The 18,294-nt window shown below is 40.5% G+C and overlaps 4 protein-coding genes across 4 annotated transcripts; 3 read left to right on the top strand and 1 right to left on the bottom strand.

Annotated features, from left to right (window-relative positions):
• Positions 1–1,403: 1,403 nt before the first annotated feature.
• Positions 1,404–5,164, bottom strand: EAE97_008263 (uncharacterized protein). The gene is made up of 4 exons (XM_038878777.1): positions 4,583–5,164; positions 4,318–4,407; positions 3,890–4,264; positions 1,404–3,841 (listed from the first exon to the last, which is right to left on the bottom strand). The coding sequence occupies exons 1-4, from the start codon at positions 4,688–4,690 to the stop codon at positions 1,940–1,942; spliced, it is 2,475 nt and encodes an 824-aa protein (XP_038730457.1). The 5' UTR covers positions 4,691–5,164; the 3' UTR covers positions 1,404–1,939.
• Positions 5,165–5,374: 210 nt separating this feature from the next.
• Positions 5,375–7,216, top strand: EAE97_008262 (uncharacterized protein). Its single transcript, XM_038878776.1, has 4 exons — positions 5,375–5,741; positions 5,797–6,392; positions 6,442–6,530; positions 6,587–7,216. The coding sequence occupies exons 1-4, from the start codon at positions 5,485–5,487 to the stop codon at positions 6,710–6,712; spliced, it is 1,068 nt and encodes a 355-aa protein (XP_038730456.1). The 5' UTR covers positions 5,375–5,484; the 3' UTR covers positions 6,713–7,216.
• A 7,079-nt stretch (positions 7,217–14,295) lies between these two features.
• Positions 14,296–14,574, top strand: EAE97_008261 (uncharacterized protein; the record flags this gene model as incomplete). The annotated part of the gene is made up of 1 exon (XM_038878775.1): positions 14,296–14,574. One exon carries the CDS (start codon positions 14,296–14,298, stop codon positions 14,572–14,574), a length of 279 nt encoding a protein of 92 aa, XP_038730455.1.
• A 614-nt stretch (positions 14,575–15,188) lies between these two features.
• EAE97_008260 (uncharacterized protein) lies at positions 15,189–16,604 on the top strand (the record flags this gene model as incomplete). Its single annotated transcript, XM_038878774.1, has 1 exon — positions 15,189–16,604. The coding sequence occupies one exon, from the start codon at positions 15,189–15,191 to the stop codon at positions 16,602–16,604; it is 1,416 nt and encodes a 471-aa protein (XP_038730454.1).
• Positions 16,605–18,294: the final 1,690 nt, after the last annotated feature.

The following is an 18,294-nucleotide window of genomic DNA, read 5'->3' as shown; positions in this document are numbered from 1 at the left end:
TACCTCGCTAGTTCTCGTTAGTTCCTTCTCGCGAAAACTAGCGAGAAACTCAAAAATCGATCTACAGAAGCCCGTTAAACTTCACTTTTCCTACTTTGAAATTCCCGGAAATAAGTTCATTGTCTGATCTAACAATTATTACCGATGATCTAATTACTTCACCTTGATGTCTTGGCTTTCGGTTTCGACGAAGAAATCAGCTTTATAGATGTAGAAGGGGTTAGGGTTGTAACACTATGGATCTAAGATTATTTTTTGATCTACTAAAGTCGCGCCTTCCATATTTACCGCTAAAAACGATACTCAATTGAGCAAGTCTTTGCTTTATCAACTTCCACCGGGACAATATATTCCCTACTTATTTATTCACTCGCTCATTATTGCTACCTGGGCTGGTAATTATTTCCAAATCTGATGGTTTACCGTAGCTGTAAATTAAGTTTATCTTCAGTAATGCCAAGACTTCGATAGAGAACACTAATGGAAGACACGGGAAAAATGAGACGTGCAACAAAAGTTTGAGATGCAATTATCACCTAATAGAATAACAGAGATTGAAGGAAAAAAAGGGATTGGAACAATAGAAGAGCAAAGAAGTCGTTACATCCACTCGTTGATTCTTACCATCTAGGTAACAATCCCCCAATTGTAAAATCATCCTAGCCGTGCTTTGAGTTCCTATAATATCAAACCCAAGAATTACTATCAATATAAGCCATTAAAAACACAAGACATGCGACAAACATTCAAAATACAATTCCTATCGAGTAGAAAAGAGAGATTGAAAGAAAACTGCCAAAGCAAAAGAATACCATCAACAGAAAACACGAGAAAAACACGACATGCAACAAAACTCTCCAAATATAATTTCCACCCAGTAGAATCCAAAGGATCGAAAAGACGAAAGAGTAAATGATTCATCATGTAAGATCTCCACAAAGCTCTCAACCACATCTTGTAAGCTCTCCATACCCATCTTCATACCCCCCAAAAATACCATCCACTATCATCCAAGACCCGCCCTACTTAACCAGCCATATAGTATATATTCGATGAAATACTCCACTATTAAGAACATCAGTGGGTGTATGTGTGTATTGACAGGACACTACAAAAATGGCCTTGTGAATATCTCTCGATGTATCAAATTGGATATCTTGGAAGTTGCTGTAATCAATTAACTGATTTGAAACCATCAAATTATGAGTTTTGATATGAAGTGATTGAAGACCGAATTTATTAGAAATTTCGAAAGTTGGGAAGTGCTATGTCAATCCATGCACCTACTGGTGGAAGTCTCATCTCATGTAATAATATAACATATCAACCGTCTTAATTCAACCCAAAAGATCACAATACCAATCACCAATCACCAATCACTTAATGACTATAAATAGATCTTAGAGAACGTTTTCGAAAACGCTATATATATGTAATGCTGTCTCATTTCTATTATGACCAGCCCCAAAGCTCTATACCCAACCCTGTCCTCTCTATTTATAATCCCATCCTGGCCTCTAATCCCTTTTCCCTTAATGACGTTGAATTTTATAAGCACGCTATAGCTCTCCCCACTATGAATTCGATCATTGATAATGATCTCCCACGCCCTGAGGTTTTTGCACATTGTGCTTTTAACCTATACTCTGATTGGAATAGATATAGTTTGATTCAACCCTCTTAAGAATTGGATCCTAAGGCAGGCTGCCAAATTCTCTTACATTTCCTCGCTAATAACGGCTGTAACCCCGTTCTAAAACCAAAGCCCATGTCCATATACACATGCCATGACCATACCTATAATAAATGGTATCAGAACGTACCTCTAAAACGCCGTTACCAATGTATGAGGATCGACCATGATGTAGGCCTCCTCCAAAATTATAAAAACCTCCCCGGTATATCCAGACGCCTTGAAAATTCTTTTACTCAACTCCTTTCACATAATATTACAAACCCTATCTGAGTGATCCGAATTTTTGTCCTTATCTTTAGCATCCGCGTCCGTGGTTTCCTTGCTTCGCCTCTTACCCTTCTTACTACCTTTGCGGGATATTCCACCAATTGCTTCAGCAGGTTTCGCGAGATCTCCATTAGTACTAGGATCAACAGGACCATCTAATCCCAAAGCAGGAAGAGCAGGCACAGCAGGTATAGATTCTTTGCTCGTATCTGGCCTTTGTAGAGACTCTTTGCTTGCCCTTGATATCAAGTCTTTAAAGTAGGACCTGCGGTTTTCTGACTTTTCGTTCGAGGAACTTTGTGGTCGACTTCGAGATGCCTTGCTCCTCCGAAACGTTCTTGAAGTTCTGGCACTGACCGGCTCCTCACCTGGCGTAGCAGGAGCTGATTCGTTGTCTGATTTTTCTACGCTGACACTACTCGCATCCGTGGCCGCAACGCTTCCTCTTCTGTCATCATCAGGAAGATTAAGGCTTCTACGGGATCGATCAATTTCGGATGAAAATCTGACAACAGAATTCGAACGATCATTAGGTGGCGGGGTAAAATATCCTTCGTCATCGCCGCTGCCACTGTTTAAATCTGGGCTGGCCTTTGAAATCTGTACATCTATACTTGGAACAGAAGAATATGTGTACGATGGAGGTGTCGTGTTTTCAGAAAATCTTGCCAAATCTTCTGGGGAAAGGTTCGCTAGTATAGGAACAAATTCATACCACAGAGTGACCGGCATTCCGTATTTGCTGTCCTGCTTTAGAGCTGCATCAATGTCTACCTTGGCTACTCGTCCCCCCCTTGCAATGTCATCGTGGACTATCCAGCAGTCATCAACATAAGCTGGTGGATGTTGACCATCTTTCGGTTGTACAGAGTCCAAGTCACCATTAGTCTCCACATCTAAGCGAATTAGCGATCTATAATGTCCACTTTCGAGTGATCCTTCGTGGCAAATCATCGATCGAAGTACTAGCTCGAAACAATCTGAGATTGCTATCTCGTTTGATCCTTCATATTCATGGACCAAGTGTGGTGGTAGTTTCATTTTCTTTGGGATATCAACATGGGTGTTATTCTTTTTCAGAATTTCTTTGCCGTCTGGTCCCTCAACATTGTGATATCTTTTCAGATCAAATCCTAGCATTGGATGATGGTTTTGTTTGATCCGTTCAACGAATTCTCGATTGTTTGCAGGAACGGGTTTGGAAAACCAAACTATATCACCAATTAGTACAGGTACAGTCTTAAGTGGAGCAATATTTGAATTTAAATGGCAAGAACTAGGAGACCAACTACTGGACGGACGAATCAGCTTAGATAATATGAACGCGTCGACTTCTCTTTCTTTACGAGTAGACATACGACTCGTCGTACGATTTAATGACCCTCCATCATGTGTGACCTCTCGAGTGAGATGGTTTTGGGATGATGACTGGCCATTCGTCTCCATATGGCTTGGAGATACAGTGTCCGATTCAGCTTCTGTGTTCTCGACGTGTTCCGAAGTTGGCTTTTTACTAGTATTAGGTTCGGCTTCTGTGGTCTCCACGTGTTCTGGGACTGGTTTTTCGTCATCGTCGGGTTCGACGCGTCTCTGAATCTTGACTAAAGATAACAAAGAGCGTTCTATACATTCTTCGAGCCGCAAACGACCTGGCCCCTCATGATCGGTTGAAATGGAGATTGGAAGCGTTCGCTCCTTCGAGGTTCTATGATCATCCTTTTCGCGGATACCACCATGTTCATAATCGACTCTCAAGTCAAGCATTGGCCAATCGAGAATATCCCCAATCTTCATGTGTGCCTCAGTCGGGTCTTGCTCTTTGCGTTTATCCAAGTCGTCCCAGCCGCATTCGATCAAACTATCCAGGATGCGTTCGGTCTGTTTGGAATTAGCAAGTCAATAAAGTATATGGAAGGCAAAACTAACAATGTTAACTTCAATCAAAATGCCCGATCTCATAAGGTTTACCCATAATCGGATTAGTTGGATCAGGTTTTGTTTGAGAGGATCTTCATAGAAGTTGTTGAGGAGCTCTTGAAATTGAGTAGGGACTGTAAATAATGAAGCAAGAAAAGAATCCAGCCAACAGGTAACTCCACGAGAATTCTGTGCTCCGAGCATTGTTATTTTTGGATCATATGGATATATAACCCCGGAGAGCGAGTTATGGAACACTAGCAAGATTTGATGTGCTTTCTCGACATTTCCATTGGCATAAATTGAATTCAGACAAAACAGAATTTGATCGTCTTTCACATCATTGTGTCCATCGGACTCCAATAAGCTTCTGATCCGAGAGATCTATTATTCTGTTAGCAAAGCTGTTCGAGTAGTCAACTGTGAACTAGTCCAACCTTTTCCTGATCTTCATCTTGTTCCTTCTCCGACTTCGAATTTCTGATATAAACAAACAACGAGGTAAAAATGTCAGAAACTGATCGACTCTAGGATAAGCAAGAACAACACGTTAGTAATTGTGAATCTAAAACTGTATCGTCGTGTCATCATTGCATCGGAAATGCGCCACGAAGAAGGATGCTTTATGAGTAACTGCCAATCTTCCCGCCCCAAATGCCAGGAAGATTAAGCAAGGAGATATGGATGTCGCAGGCGCATTACCTTCTTCTCTGTAGATTTCTCGGCCGACTTGTTGTCTCTTGATTTGTCTCGTTTGTGTGAAGTCTCCTTGTCCTTATCCTTATCCTTTCTGCCGCCAAATTTATTCATGATGAAGGATGTGTTCGTGATGCTCTCTGAGAGGCCCGTATGTGAATGTTATTGTTGTAAAGAAACCGGTCAAATGATTGGAATAATAGGACCCTGAGTTTTGATTGTTGATTCGAATTGTGTACGAGTAGAAATGGGGTACGATTCAACGTTGGGAGGGATTGGTATACTCCATATTCCGAAGACGAAGTGAATGAGTGACTGATCGCTTTTTGGAACCTTTTCGCAGATGAGTCCGAGGCGTCTTATTAAACTTTTAAAGACAGTGAAATTGATGACTGTTTTTTGTATGATATTCTGAGTGTATGTAGAGAAAGTTTGAAGCAAAAGCGGGTGTTGTTGTGGTTATGGTTGTAGTTGTTGTTTCTTCATTTTCATCGAGTGGTTACCACTACACTACCTAGTACCTACCTACTAGGTAATCTCGACTCCACACCTGTTGTAGTTCGCTCGTTCGTACTGCGTAGAATCTTGGTGATCCTTCCCTCGGTGCAGAATGGAACTTTTCTCCGAACTTTTTTTTAATAAGGGTCGGACGATAAATGATAATGCTAATCCTTGCTGCATGACACGTGCATGGGGTTTGGGAACTATTCAAAGATCCGTCAACCAATCAATCAACATGCGCACTGGCTTGTTCCCTCTTGGATATAATTGAAAAATGTCTTAGATAAGCAAGATTTACTTTGGAGATCTTGTGGCCTGATACGGAAAAATAAGGCACTTGTCGAGATATTTTTTGATATTGCTGTTGGGAGGGTCGATCAAAATATCCCTCGATATACCCAAACGACATGGCTTTACGAGAATTACCTTCGACTTTATGTCGATTCTCGAGGAGGGAAATAAGATCAACACCCGTATCGATAGGGAGGAATTGTCGCAGATATGCATCTGGTGAAGCTTCTGCCGCAAAAGAGAGTCCAGAAGATTTCCAGGACCTCGAATCGCAATCTTCATTTGCTTCAACATCTGTACCAAATGAAGTAATTGAGACTTATGACCCTGTAAAGAGGGCACAAGGGCGGAAGAGAGAACTTCCTTCCAGTCGGTATGACTGCGACAGATCCCAAGTCAGAGAGGGGCAATGCTTATACCTTTTATAGATACCAATTTCGATCACCGAGATATTATCGAGGTCCCCTCCATCCTCATCAACCTCCACCAAAATCAGATCCATCCTCTCGAGAATTCGTCCCTGGTCCATTCGGTCCCAATCGTCTCGAACAAACCTACAAATCAACCATCTCCCACGACATCATGACCATGGCATACGTTCATAAACCACCTGGAACCGTCACAATTCCTAAAGCCGATCGTTTAAGAACATGGGACGATTCATCACCATATCATAAAGGCAGACCAAAGAGAGGTCCTCGTGGTGGAGATGTTTTACGTCTCATCGAACAAGATATTACTTGGCGCAACATTCCTAAGATCGAAGAAGTAACTGTTCATTCGATGGTTAAGGGTGCGCTTGGAGATTCCGCATACATGCATGTCGCCGGTATTTTACTACAATCAATTACGGGTGTAAGACCAGAAATTCACAAATCAACACATAACGTTGCACAATTCGGTATTCGAAAGGGCATGCCGGTTTCTTTAACTTGTACTATGAGAAATAACGATGCATTGGAGTTCCTCGATAAGTGTATCAATGTGGTGTTCCCAAAAATTAAGGATTGGCAAGGTGTAAAGGGTGAGTTTCTTCGGTAGATATGTGATAGAAGGAATGCTAATTTAGATAGGCTCAACTGGAGATGGAAGTGGAAACTTGTCATTTGGTTTTAATAGAGAAGGAACTATTTTATTCCCGGAAGTTCAGGTCAACTACGATGTAAGTTTTACATTGATGATTTGCATGCACATTCAAAAACTAACATAATCTTCTAGATGTATCCACCTAGGTTGATTCCTGGATTCCACGTTACAGTCAAAACCACCGCAACATCCGATCGTCATGCCAGACTTTTGCTTAGCGCCATGGGTGTTCCTTTCTACGGAAAGTTAGTTGATTAAATTCGATCTTTCACAATAAAGTGTATAAGACGATATAAATCATGTGTAAATATAGCATGGAACACAAAATCACCATGTGCAACACGCCTGGCTTCAAGTTTTGTTTTGAATCGCACAAGTGATCGCTTACAAAGGGGATATAAGGTTACTAGAAGAAGTAATCGATCCTGTCATTTGGTTGTCAAGCCCATAGAATAACTGAGAGTACCAAGGCGTGAATGAACACAATCTCGAGCCTTCGCGCTACCTCCTTACCCCTCGTGAACCTCTATCCATCAATTATCTCAATCCCTCAGAATTTCTCTACCACTACGCTGCACCACTCCAGCCTTCACAGGGATAAGATGAAAGCAACACCTGAAATATGCACATAATTCAATTTTCGATATTCAACAAGTCAAACTATGAATCGAATTTTCAGGAGTCTCTGACACTTAATGATTAATTTTATTATATTCCGCTTTCTACATCCACAGGTTGTGGAGTCAAATTATATACAAAAACCACGTGCTCTTCCTTCTAATATACTTCTGATATACCTGTATCATGATATACATCGGCTTTTTCTTTTTGCGCTCATATTCTCTCCCCACACCAGCTACCTGAATTATTTCCCCAGAGTCACATGCCTAGGTATATAAAGCCTCTACAGAATTAAGTCGAGCTCTTCATCTTGTCAGCAAGAAACAAAGCTACATCGAAGTTATGGAGTATGGTGCTTGTTCTGACAACTGCTGTCCTAACTAACAGGTTCGAGCGTGATTTTTGGAGAGTTTTTGAAGGTGTTTTGAATGGGGTTTGGGCTTGAGTCTGCTTTTTTTCGTTATCTTTCATTGCTACTTTATTATTGTTGAATTTTTATCTTTGATATTCCTTGTTGTCGTTGTTGTGGTATGGATTACACAGTTATCGTCGAATCCATTCTCTCTGAATAGGTTGAACAACAAAAAGACAGGTCTCATCACTTTTCCTTACTCAAAAACGCGCAATGCACTATAACACAATCATGCATGCTCAACCGCATGAAGATAGGATTGTTTTATCATTACAGTTTACCTCGCTGATTCCCCAGCCCCTGTGTAGAACAGTTATTGAGCAGACATGGACACCGAGGTCAAAAGTTCTTATATAAGATCTTACATCTTGTGAGGATATTTTGCCGAATTGGGTAGCATGCACTGATTCTCCTCATGATTGATAGAAAACATTATCTTCACATCTCTCTCTGCTCATTCGCAAATTCACTTCTTCTCTCATCCACCAGACTCCATAGAGCGGAGTCCTAAGTCTGTTCCCTGATCGCTATATAAATGTGTTTGTCTCGGAGTTTGGTCAAGACGAATTCAAGCACATTTTGCAGAAGAGACGAGGAGTGAAAGGCGTCCCTGGTCAGTTTCTCTCTTCCTTTCTATTTTCTCAAACTCGCTACAGTAGTATAAATTTGTCTAGGTTTTGTGATGCATAATTTTGAGGAAAATGGACAGTTAACTATCGACAGTACTCAAATTACCTGGTAACAACATTGGTTCAAGCATCAACAACTCAATTTTCAATTGGTGATAAGAATCAGACGAGTGTTACTAGAAAACGCATAGCAGGATGTCTCACCATTTCGAATCTCAATTGTTCCTAGATTTATTGGAAATTTGATGCATCAGTCGTCCTTGCGGAATCTTGCTCCCACCTCATCTTTGATCGTAGTGTCGAGAATGAAGTCGTTGATTGTGCCAGGGAAATCTTGACAATCAGGGACTAAGTACGTATATGCAATTCAAGACCTTTTATATTTCTCTTGTGGCAAAGAGGAAGGGGATTTTTGACGTATTCACTACAGGTAGAAATCAACTTTTGAGGTTTCTTAGTTTGATTTGTAGATTATTGAATCATGCCGCTCTTTTGAGTACCTATGGATGCACATGAATTCATTCTTTTTGCTCGGACGCACATCTCAGGATTGGATTTGAGTGTTATGTAAATCAATACTGGATCATGCGAAAAAGAAAAGTATCTAAAGAACGGAAGGAAACTCCGACTGCCTATGGGATGAATCCTTGGCTCTCTACTGAAGAGCATAGTCGTAGATGAATTCTTTTGGAATCTCAGAATGATGTGTGATTGATAATACTGCTCAAATTGAAACCAGCATTGCAAAGTATTTATTGAACAATAATCGTGCGTTGGAAGCGACAGTCATAAAAATTAATGACAAGTAATGGCACCTCCTTATCATCTCCCATGATCATTCTAAACTCCTAATCTTGACTTATGAATTTGTCGAGATTATGGGAAGCCACTGATACGATAGTCTTTCATTAGACTCATTCCCACGAACTGACATGGAAATCTCATCTGGTCAACTATGCAGAGCGTACACAAGGCGATATGGAAGGTGAGATGAAAGCTTTATATACCCTTCTCGTGTGAAAAATAATGAAAAAGCGGGTAAAAGAAGAGTGGTTGATGAATGCGGGGTTTCTAAGCAGGCAATGAATTGGAGATTGAATGTAACAATGAAGCATGTGGATATTATGAGGGGGCTCTGGATTACTCAAATTGAAAGTTCAGAGAGTGCAACTGATTGGTTCACCATCTGTACCTCTTTTGCCACAACATTTCCATCTCTCCATTTCCAGCTAACTTACCCAAAAATCCCCTCGTTGATAGTTCGACCAGTATATAAACTCCCGCTCTCCCAGCATCAATTCCTCATACACATTCTGAGAAACACTATGGATTCTCCAATATGGAAGCCGCGTCCTGTTTATCTCGCTCACAAACCCTTTACTCTTCATTCCCTTACAGTCCTACTCGAACTTAATTTTGCAACAATGTAATCTGTCAGTGCCTTCTCTAAGTCCAAAAGACACTGCTGTTCTTGAATTACTGTTGTTTTAACACATTTTTATTGCCAATGCTAAATTCACATCATCGAATTTTGGCAGTGGATATTCGCAGTCTTGATTAATTATCCGAAACTCTCAGGATTGTGAAAGACATGGCTACAATTTTGCAGTTTGTATGCATGTTTGATAGAACGCAAAGACTACTTATCCCAAAAGCAACACCATTCTCCGTAGATTCCCTTGAATATGTTTACTGATAGTAGAAAAGTAAGCTTAACGACTGGCTTAAATAATAAAGCATGATTTGGACACAGAAAGAAGGGAGAAGTGGGTGAATGGTTTAGGCGAGAATATGCTACGCATTGAGTGATTGGTCAGATATGCTGGGAGGTGTAGACATTGGGTCTTAATTGTGAAAACATGTGCGTGTGAGTAGAGAAAAGCGAGGAAGTTATATTCACTATTCGTTCTATGGAGCTTGAATGCGCTGGGAGTCCTCTATATAATAACTCTGCTACGCTTGATGTATATTATCAGCCATGGATCAGCGAAGAAAAACAACTCTAATGAGGGCCTGGAGAGTCATTCAATGTTATATAAGATCAATCTACTTTATCATGTGATGGAGCTAGATTAATGTTCTGCTCTATAATCATCGGCTTGCTATTCAAAACTTTGTCAAAGTTTCGGTGGAATTATTCAACAATAACAGTGAATACGCCATGTTGACAGTGGTGATATATGCTCATCTCTAATAAACTTGGATCGGTATACACTTTCAAGGTCCCAAGAAGCTATACCCAGAGTCCAGAAACACAGGAATGACGTGTTGAATACATGATTTCATATAGATGGCCAAAGTCTGGATGTAGCAACCACTGTATCTCCCCTTTCCTCGAAGCAGCTCCAAATCTAAGAGAAGATTCATAAAGGGTGAGATCGATGTGTCAATGGAAACTTGCAATAATGAACAAATTTCAGCAACAACGAAAAGCACATAACCTCGACGACGATTGAGAACTCTTCTCTGAACATGCTGAAGAAGAAACTATTTCTGCTCAATATGCTTGTGGTCCTATCGAATAGTAAACGTTAGCAGTTGGTCTCATTGAGGAGTTTCACATGCTTGCTTACAGTCGTACATTAGAGAAAGCTCCCAGCGACAGGATATATATGTATATATATGTCTTCATGAGAATTCGGTGTAAGAATTATAAAGCGATATTGAGGGCTAGATCAGGGGCGGGGACTAGAGAGTCTCCCAGCAATGGTATAAATAGTTTTCGATTCTCCATCTCACAAAGAGCAGAAATGTCATGATGAAAGGTTCGGGACATTGCATGCTTAGAATCCACTCGGGAAATGATCTAAAAACTAACATTCGCTAGGAATCTGCGTGAGCATACTTCCAAGCTACGCTTACCCCAGTTTCTTTCTTCTGTATAGAAGAGCAAATCAGTTATTCTGACTCTCATTATGCTATTGGGACAATGAAAACTGTTCCAGAGATAATCAATATAGTCATCTAGCGACAATAAAATTAGACACCAACAGAAATCACAAACGGTCAGAAAATAAGAACCAAAACTTATACTATTACTCAATTTAGAACTGACGCTTTTAGCACCGCGATGTAAAAGCTTGTCAGGACGAAGAAACCCATTCTCTGTCCTACTGATTTGTTTCTGTGATAGCTGAAGATCGGGATGAACGGAAGCATTCCAAGACGATGAATGCGAGCTTTATATGCTCAGGACAATGTCCCTAGAATACTAGACAAATGAAAGCGGAGAATCCTGAGGACGAGAAGGAAAATTGTTATAGTGAATGTTAGTTACAGAGCCGTTGTGTGAGGTTGTACAAGAGTACATAAGGGATGTGAATGGAAAATAAATTAATTCATTACCTCAATCATAAGACAGGTGAGAGAAACACCGCAGGGACGATCAACCTTCCTGTGGAAGTAGAGAGAGCGTCGGAATCTTGTCTACCTACGTAGACCTGTCTCAGGTCCTAAGTCAACGGTCACTTCAAAACGAGAGAGTCATATTATAAAAGAAATCGTAACGTCTGATAGATCGTCTTCATGACAGCAAAATCGATCATTGACAATCGAAGATGTGCCTGATTGATGACAATCCGAATATCTCGTCCGTGCATGTGTGCAAAGGAAAGTACCACACCTCAAATCTAGTAAGAGTGAGAAGAAAATCGACTCCTCGCGATGGCTCCGACGAGTTACTCACTATACAGATGAGGCTTGAAGTTTATGGGAATAGAGGGAATTTATTATAGTTCCAAACGTTGCGAAGGGCTGAGCCGAGAAGTGAATATATGTAATGGACTGGGTGTTGGCTTCATACTAAGTATAAAGTATTCTTTTTCTTTGATAAATTGAGTCTACGAACAAACACCATTTTGCAAGACATGTTCCACCTATTGGTCATTCTAGCCCTATCATAGAATTGGACTTAGAAAGCACAGAAGGATTGAAGCTATCCTGTTGCCATAAAACTTGAATTGTGAGAAAAAGCGATTTAAGAAAATGTACGAAGCTCATAGTCTACTCTCCCTAGATCGGTTAATTTGAAGGAGAGTAGTCCGACAGCAGAAGAAGTATATTGAAAGATAGTGGTATATTGAAAGAAAGTGGTATACTGAGAGAAATTGGTATGTTGAAAGAAAATACTAAGAGCTTAAGTGTATCATGGCGACCAATGGGAAAACGAAAAAAGTAGTGAATTTGATGCCCAGGCTTCAAAGTGACAGCCGCAGCGCTAATTCTACGACAAGACGAAAACACGACTGCACTGCAGTAGAGAGGCTTTACATAAAACCAGGGCATGTAATCACCTAGTTTATTGAATCAAACAAAGTATTCAGTCCACGAAGCTTTTGAACATTCACAATTATATCAACACTTCAAGCCATTGAAGTATTTCTTGGTAATTTAGAGCCTTTCGTTATTAGGAAACAGGGCAATGAATCTTCCCCCACGCAAGATTAGACTGATGGCTCTGCACTCGAAGAAATGAAGAGGTGCCCACTGTTGCAATAAACCGCTATTTAACTTCTATACAAACTTGGCTTGTGAAAAGCTGCGATGAGAGTAAGAAGATAAGTCTCACGATCAAAGTTAGGGTCACAGAAAGGAAAAGCCGTCTCTCCTTGACAAGCCCAAATTTGCTTTAAAGTAAAAGCAGTAGGGTTTCGCTGTGTAAGTTCGTTGCTCAACTCACGTCTCGTCACATAACGCCATATCTCCTAAGAAACTGCGACTAGATGATTGAAGTGCAATCTAACGTCTTATCTCTTTTCGATGTTGGACTTGAAAATTGATGTCGTGGAGCTGAGACTTGGGATGATTTTTGTTGGAAGGTCGTTTTGAGAGCTGGACACCACGCTCCGAGACATATGAGATTTGCCTAGTAGCATAAGCACCGCCGTGGCATTTGGAATTTGGTATAATCGACTTCGGAAGTCCAACAGGACTGGTTCTTAACTCGGCTTCCGGGGAATGTTACTACCCTCTCGCCATGCCTAACTATATCATATCCCAGGTGAAGGAACACGCCCGAAAGTAGAATTTAGATTGCCTAATCATGATCGTACCGACCATTTGGGTTTAGGTTCAGACCAACTATTTGACCCGGTCTAGGAAACAACTTGAGTCTTAAATTGTGGGGTCAAAAGGCTGAGGCTGACACATCGTGTGTTTTGAGTCCAACAGCGGTTCATCTCAAAACACATCCTAGACTATGAGCCTCATCCTTATCCAGATATCGCCACCTCAGCCTTATGCGCGATCTATTTTGGTCTCCCTATATCCTACGGGCTCCACGAGTCACGAAGATACAATGTCTATGTCTTCTTGTGGGAAGGCACGTGAGGCTTTCGAACGCTCAATATGAGCAAGGGGAAGGCGATGAGGTAGAAAAGTGGCTTGAATTGTAATCGAGGACCTCGAGGTGGCATGTCTATTTTTGTATGACCGGAAACCTAAGACCAATAAAGTATTTAGAGCAAATGTAGGCCGAGGAGTAGAAGCCGGACCGCATTGATCGACAACTAATAATTCGAAGTGGAGTCGTGATTGGCGTCGATAGTTTAAGGTTTAGATGAATTCTCCCCCCTTATTCAAATATTATAGAAGACCAAAAGAGTAAGAGTAAGATATGTTCTATGGAGGATTTCTTGTCGTGTAATTTTTATATTTGTTATTGGAGAAAGGATGATATTGTGGTCTGATCGAGTAATGAACCTCATTTGCTTATATAAGATCCTTGCACCGTATCAACTGATCCTTTTCCTAAAATTGCTTGGCACCGCCTCCAATGTGCAACCTCATTTTTGATCATCATCCTTCATGATTGGATGTGGCAAGAGGCTGAGTTGTCCAGCAGAGACACAAGTCAGGTTCCTTCTCAGCCTATTGTTGGGTGAGAATAAGATCATGGAAGGGAATGAAATGAAATGAGTAGAATAAGTATTAATCTCCTTGCTACCCTCATTTTGTTCTCATGCTGGAAGTGAATGTAATCTGGCTGCTTAATTGACTCACAAACGTACGACATCACATCAAGAGAAGATTGAAGTGAATCATAAAGGCTCGGGGCGGTGATAGGGAACAAATTCAGCGTCAGACCTTTCAATATCTAAATGTCAAACCCCAACCCGTCTTCGTCAACCCAATCACCAGCGGAAAACCAACAGATTTACGATTATTATTCACAGTCAAAAATGGCACATCAACCCCAACAGCCTCCAAAAAGTCTCTGGGATCGTGAACCAGCAGATGTCGCAAATATGCCACCGGTCTACACTCAAGAATACGAATACAAGGCGCCAGCTCAACCTCAACCTACATACGTAATGAATGATGGAAAGGGTGGTCCGAGGGAAGTGGTATATGTTCAGCAACAAAAGGTCGAAAAAAAACATAACAAAGGTGATGTCGCTGTGGGATGTTGTGCAGGATGTGCGACAGCTTGCTGTTGTTGTGGTTGCAGCGTGATGTGAAGTTATGGCTGGAAGTGTGGGTAATAGGAGTTATGGCAGGCTCATGGGTTATTTTGGATATTGGGCAGCTTGCGAGAACAAATGAATACCATCGCGGGGTAATGGAGTTTTGACATTTTGGAAAACTTGCGGAATACATCGACGTACGAGCAATTAAATTTGGACATAATGGGGAACAGTAAAGATGCCATGGATATTGGCTAGGTTGTCTACGGACAGGCGTTTGATTAAGGAGGTGGTGCCTTGCATCAATGATACTTCGTCAAAAGCTTTTCGTTCATGAGTTTCGTGTATTTCATATTCAAGGAAATTGGTCGATATTGATGATACTCTCATCAACTCGTGGCATCTTAGACCCAAAGAAATCTGAATAGATATCGTAGGCTATTTACAATATACCAGTGGTATTGAGATTGGCCTGCTTTCTTGGTCGTTCTTTCCTTTCATTCTTCGGCCTTTTTTAGTAAATCGTATCTTATTCGTTTTCTACATCATTCCTAAACTCTATAGAATCCTTTGTGCTCTCGATTTTGTCATGCTTATGTCCACTCTACTCCTATCAACTATCGTTGTATCATTATCTATTTTTATTGTTTGTGCCTCATTTCTAACTAATGCCTGCCCTGATGAACGCACAACAACTCCAAAGATCAACATCACAAAGATTGCCCAAAAAAGAAGAAGCACTCGCAATCTCAAATTTCAGTCTCGACCCCCTTCTCGACCCCATTCTCGACCTAGATCTCCCATCTGAAATCAAAGCGCAAATTTTTATTCACCTTGATATCGAAGATGCAGGATTTTTAAGATTGACATCTCGAGCTTGGGCTATCACCGGGACCGAGAGACTGTTCCGAGATGGTTTCAAGCTTCACCCTCATTGTCAACCAACAGATATGGATAGGCTGCGTAAAGTATCCGAATGCCCGCATCTAGCTCAAACAATCAAGTCGATAGTCATATATCTAGATTCGAGTGATGCGAGAAAAATTCTTCGGAGACGAATCGCTAATGAAACTGGCTCCTGTGATCCCGTTCACTTGGCAAAAGCTTTCAGCAACCTTCCTAATTTCAAAAGCCTCACGATCACCTCACTTAGCTATCCGCTTTCGGAGGAAATGTTTCAATCAACCTCAACATGGATTCCTAGTTGGAACTGGACAATCGAAGAAGAGCGAACACGATTTATGGCAGATGATCTCTCTCAATGGTATTACACTTCTAATGTAGCAGCGATCAATGCGGCTGGTGTAGAACTTTTGTCCGTTGAATTTGACTGCCTACCCATGGACTGTTTATCATCCCAGGAATTAGGATCTCCTCCTTTCATTCCCCTACAACCCTCTCTGCATCGACTTTGTCTTTTATCCGAGTGTTCTGGCCATCCATACAGATCTCTCAGTGGTCTAGTCACCCCTCTTGAGCAATTATCCATTGGATTCTGGGACTATGGAGTTACATCCTGGCAGGATTCGCTCGTCGCTCAAAGGATCATCGATCTTTTGATTTCGGCACGACGTCTTCGAAGACTAGATTTAATGTTCGTGATGAATCTCTCCACAAGCATGACACCAGATTTTCAAATTGCATGGAAAACTTCATTCTATAGCATCACAATCCCTCGTTTGGAAAGTCTTCGTCTTCATCAAACAGATATTCCAGGATCCCTTCTCATTTCATTTCTCGAGCGACATGGGTCTACTCTCAAGAACTTACATCTTAGCGGAGGATATGAATGCGGACCTGGTAGCGGCTGGAATCATCTCACACGATCTCAATGGAAAGAAATGCTTACCTCTTTGAGAGACAATCTCTCGCTCCAAAAATTCGAACTTCTGACGTATGACGATAGAAAAAATATATATGACTGGAATTGGAATACTGTTCCGGGTACAGACGTAACTTTTGCGAAGTTGTTGGAAAATTATGTGCTAAGAAAAGGTCCATGGCCTTTCTTGATGCCGTTGGAAAAGACGGAACATGATTATTGGGGTTGGAAAGTTGATGCGGAAGTTTGGGGAACGTCGTGATTTTAATAGTTGAAGTCCTGGAATGGATAGAGAATGGAATTTGTTGGGATACTCACTCATAACTCCTGACACCTGTAGAATCAGATTGGAAACTTTTTATCTTCGTGTAGTATACAAGTGTAAGATCGCAAAACCCTCGCCTACTCTTGCACCAGCGCGGGTCTCTCTTGAAATTTATATCGCCATAGAATGGCATACCCGACCACCAGGGGGTGCACAGACTCACGGGACAACATGACAGGAAAGCACAATTTCACACTCAAATTTATCAATTTCAAAACTCAATCAAAATTCCAAATTCTATTTAATATTATTCAGATTAAAATATATGATTTATAAATATAAGATTTATATAATATATAAAGATTAAATCTTAGAAATAAATATTGAATTTAAAAATCAAATAATATATTTTCTTATTAAATTTTTTGATAAGATATTATATAATCGATTGTATAAATTTGAATTTTGTTTTTTTTTGAAATAAAACTTTTATTATATAAAATTCTTATATTTGAGAATAATAATTCTTAATTTCAAAATCAAATATCAATTTTTTGAATTTTAATTGAATTATCAAAATAGCTCTTTTTGGTGTGAAATTGTGCTTTTCCTTTTAAGTGTCTCGTGAGTCTGTGCACCCACTGGTGGACCCGGCATAAAGATTTGATCAGACCACAAAAACAATCCGCCCAATCAATCATTGTTGATTTTTTCCAGTAGGTACGTGCTCGAAGTTGATTAGTATAAGATTTTAATTGTCAATGTTATTATTGTCATTATTGCTATTATTGTCATCATTTCTCAGTAAACTGCCCATCAACACCTAGAAGGATACATGGGATGAGTATACAGACTTAATTTTCGATCGAAAATCGACTGAACATCTCAAAATGTAATAAGAAACAGCATTCTCCCGCTCCATAGAAGCTTGTGAGGATTTGGCAGCTTTTTGGGTAGTGTTTGGTACTAGCAAAGAACAGTTTCCTGGCTTTTAAATAGAGAGAACTGAGATAATGAAGATGTCCATCATGAAATTGAGACGCTTGTGGTCATTCGCTTGGTAGAGTTGTGTGTGAGGTTTGTTCATTAGAGCTTTGTTGATACTATCCTGCGGCTCAAGAAAAATTCCATGCGTCAAGTTAAAAGGGTCCTCTGAGTTTCCGGGCACCTCTTGGATTGTAAGATTGCAATTATCAAATTGAAGGCTGTGAAGGCGTCTTCGTTCTGCCTCCGGCTAGGTCTAATTAATTCAATCAAGTTTAAGCTTCATGAAGTACACTCGCGAGAAGTGTAAGAAGATAATTTAGGTTGTATATCTCCTCTCTCGTGTCCCGTTCGACAGATGTGGAAAAGTGATAACGGAAAGAAAAGTATAGTCAACAGAATATAACATACGGTAATGACCATGTATTTTTATAAGCGTGGGTGATAATGGTAAGATCAATCAGTCCCTTCATCATGGTACCACCGAGAAAGTAGCCGAGTGACATTCGCGGAACTATGCCAGCATTTGTTCATTCTGCCTATGTGGGAAGTTAGGTTTCACGCTCCGTCTTTTCTTTTATATAGTTGTATATTTGCGGGGTTTTGTCCGTACCAGAGGAGTGGGAAGTAGCATTCACGATTTACTAGTGAATTAACATGAAAGTCAACAGTTCAATGAAATCTTTTCAATACAGGATTCAGA

The sequence above is a fragment of the Botrytis byssoidea genome, assembly GCF_014898295.1.
Source record: "Botrytis byssoidea strain MUCL 94 chromosome Unknown BBYS_017, whole genome shotgun sequence".
Classification (NCBI taxonomy): Eukaryota; Fungi; Ascomycota; class Leotiomycetes; order Helotiales; family Sclerotiniaceae; genus Botrytis; species Botrytis byssoidea.
This window is presented reverse-complemented; position numbering and strand designations above follow the sequence as displayed.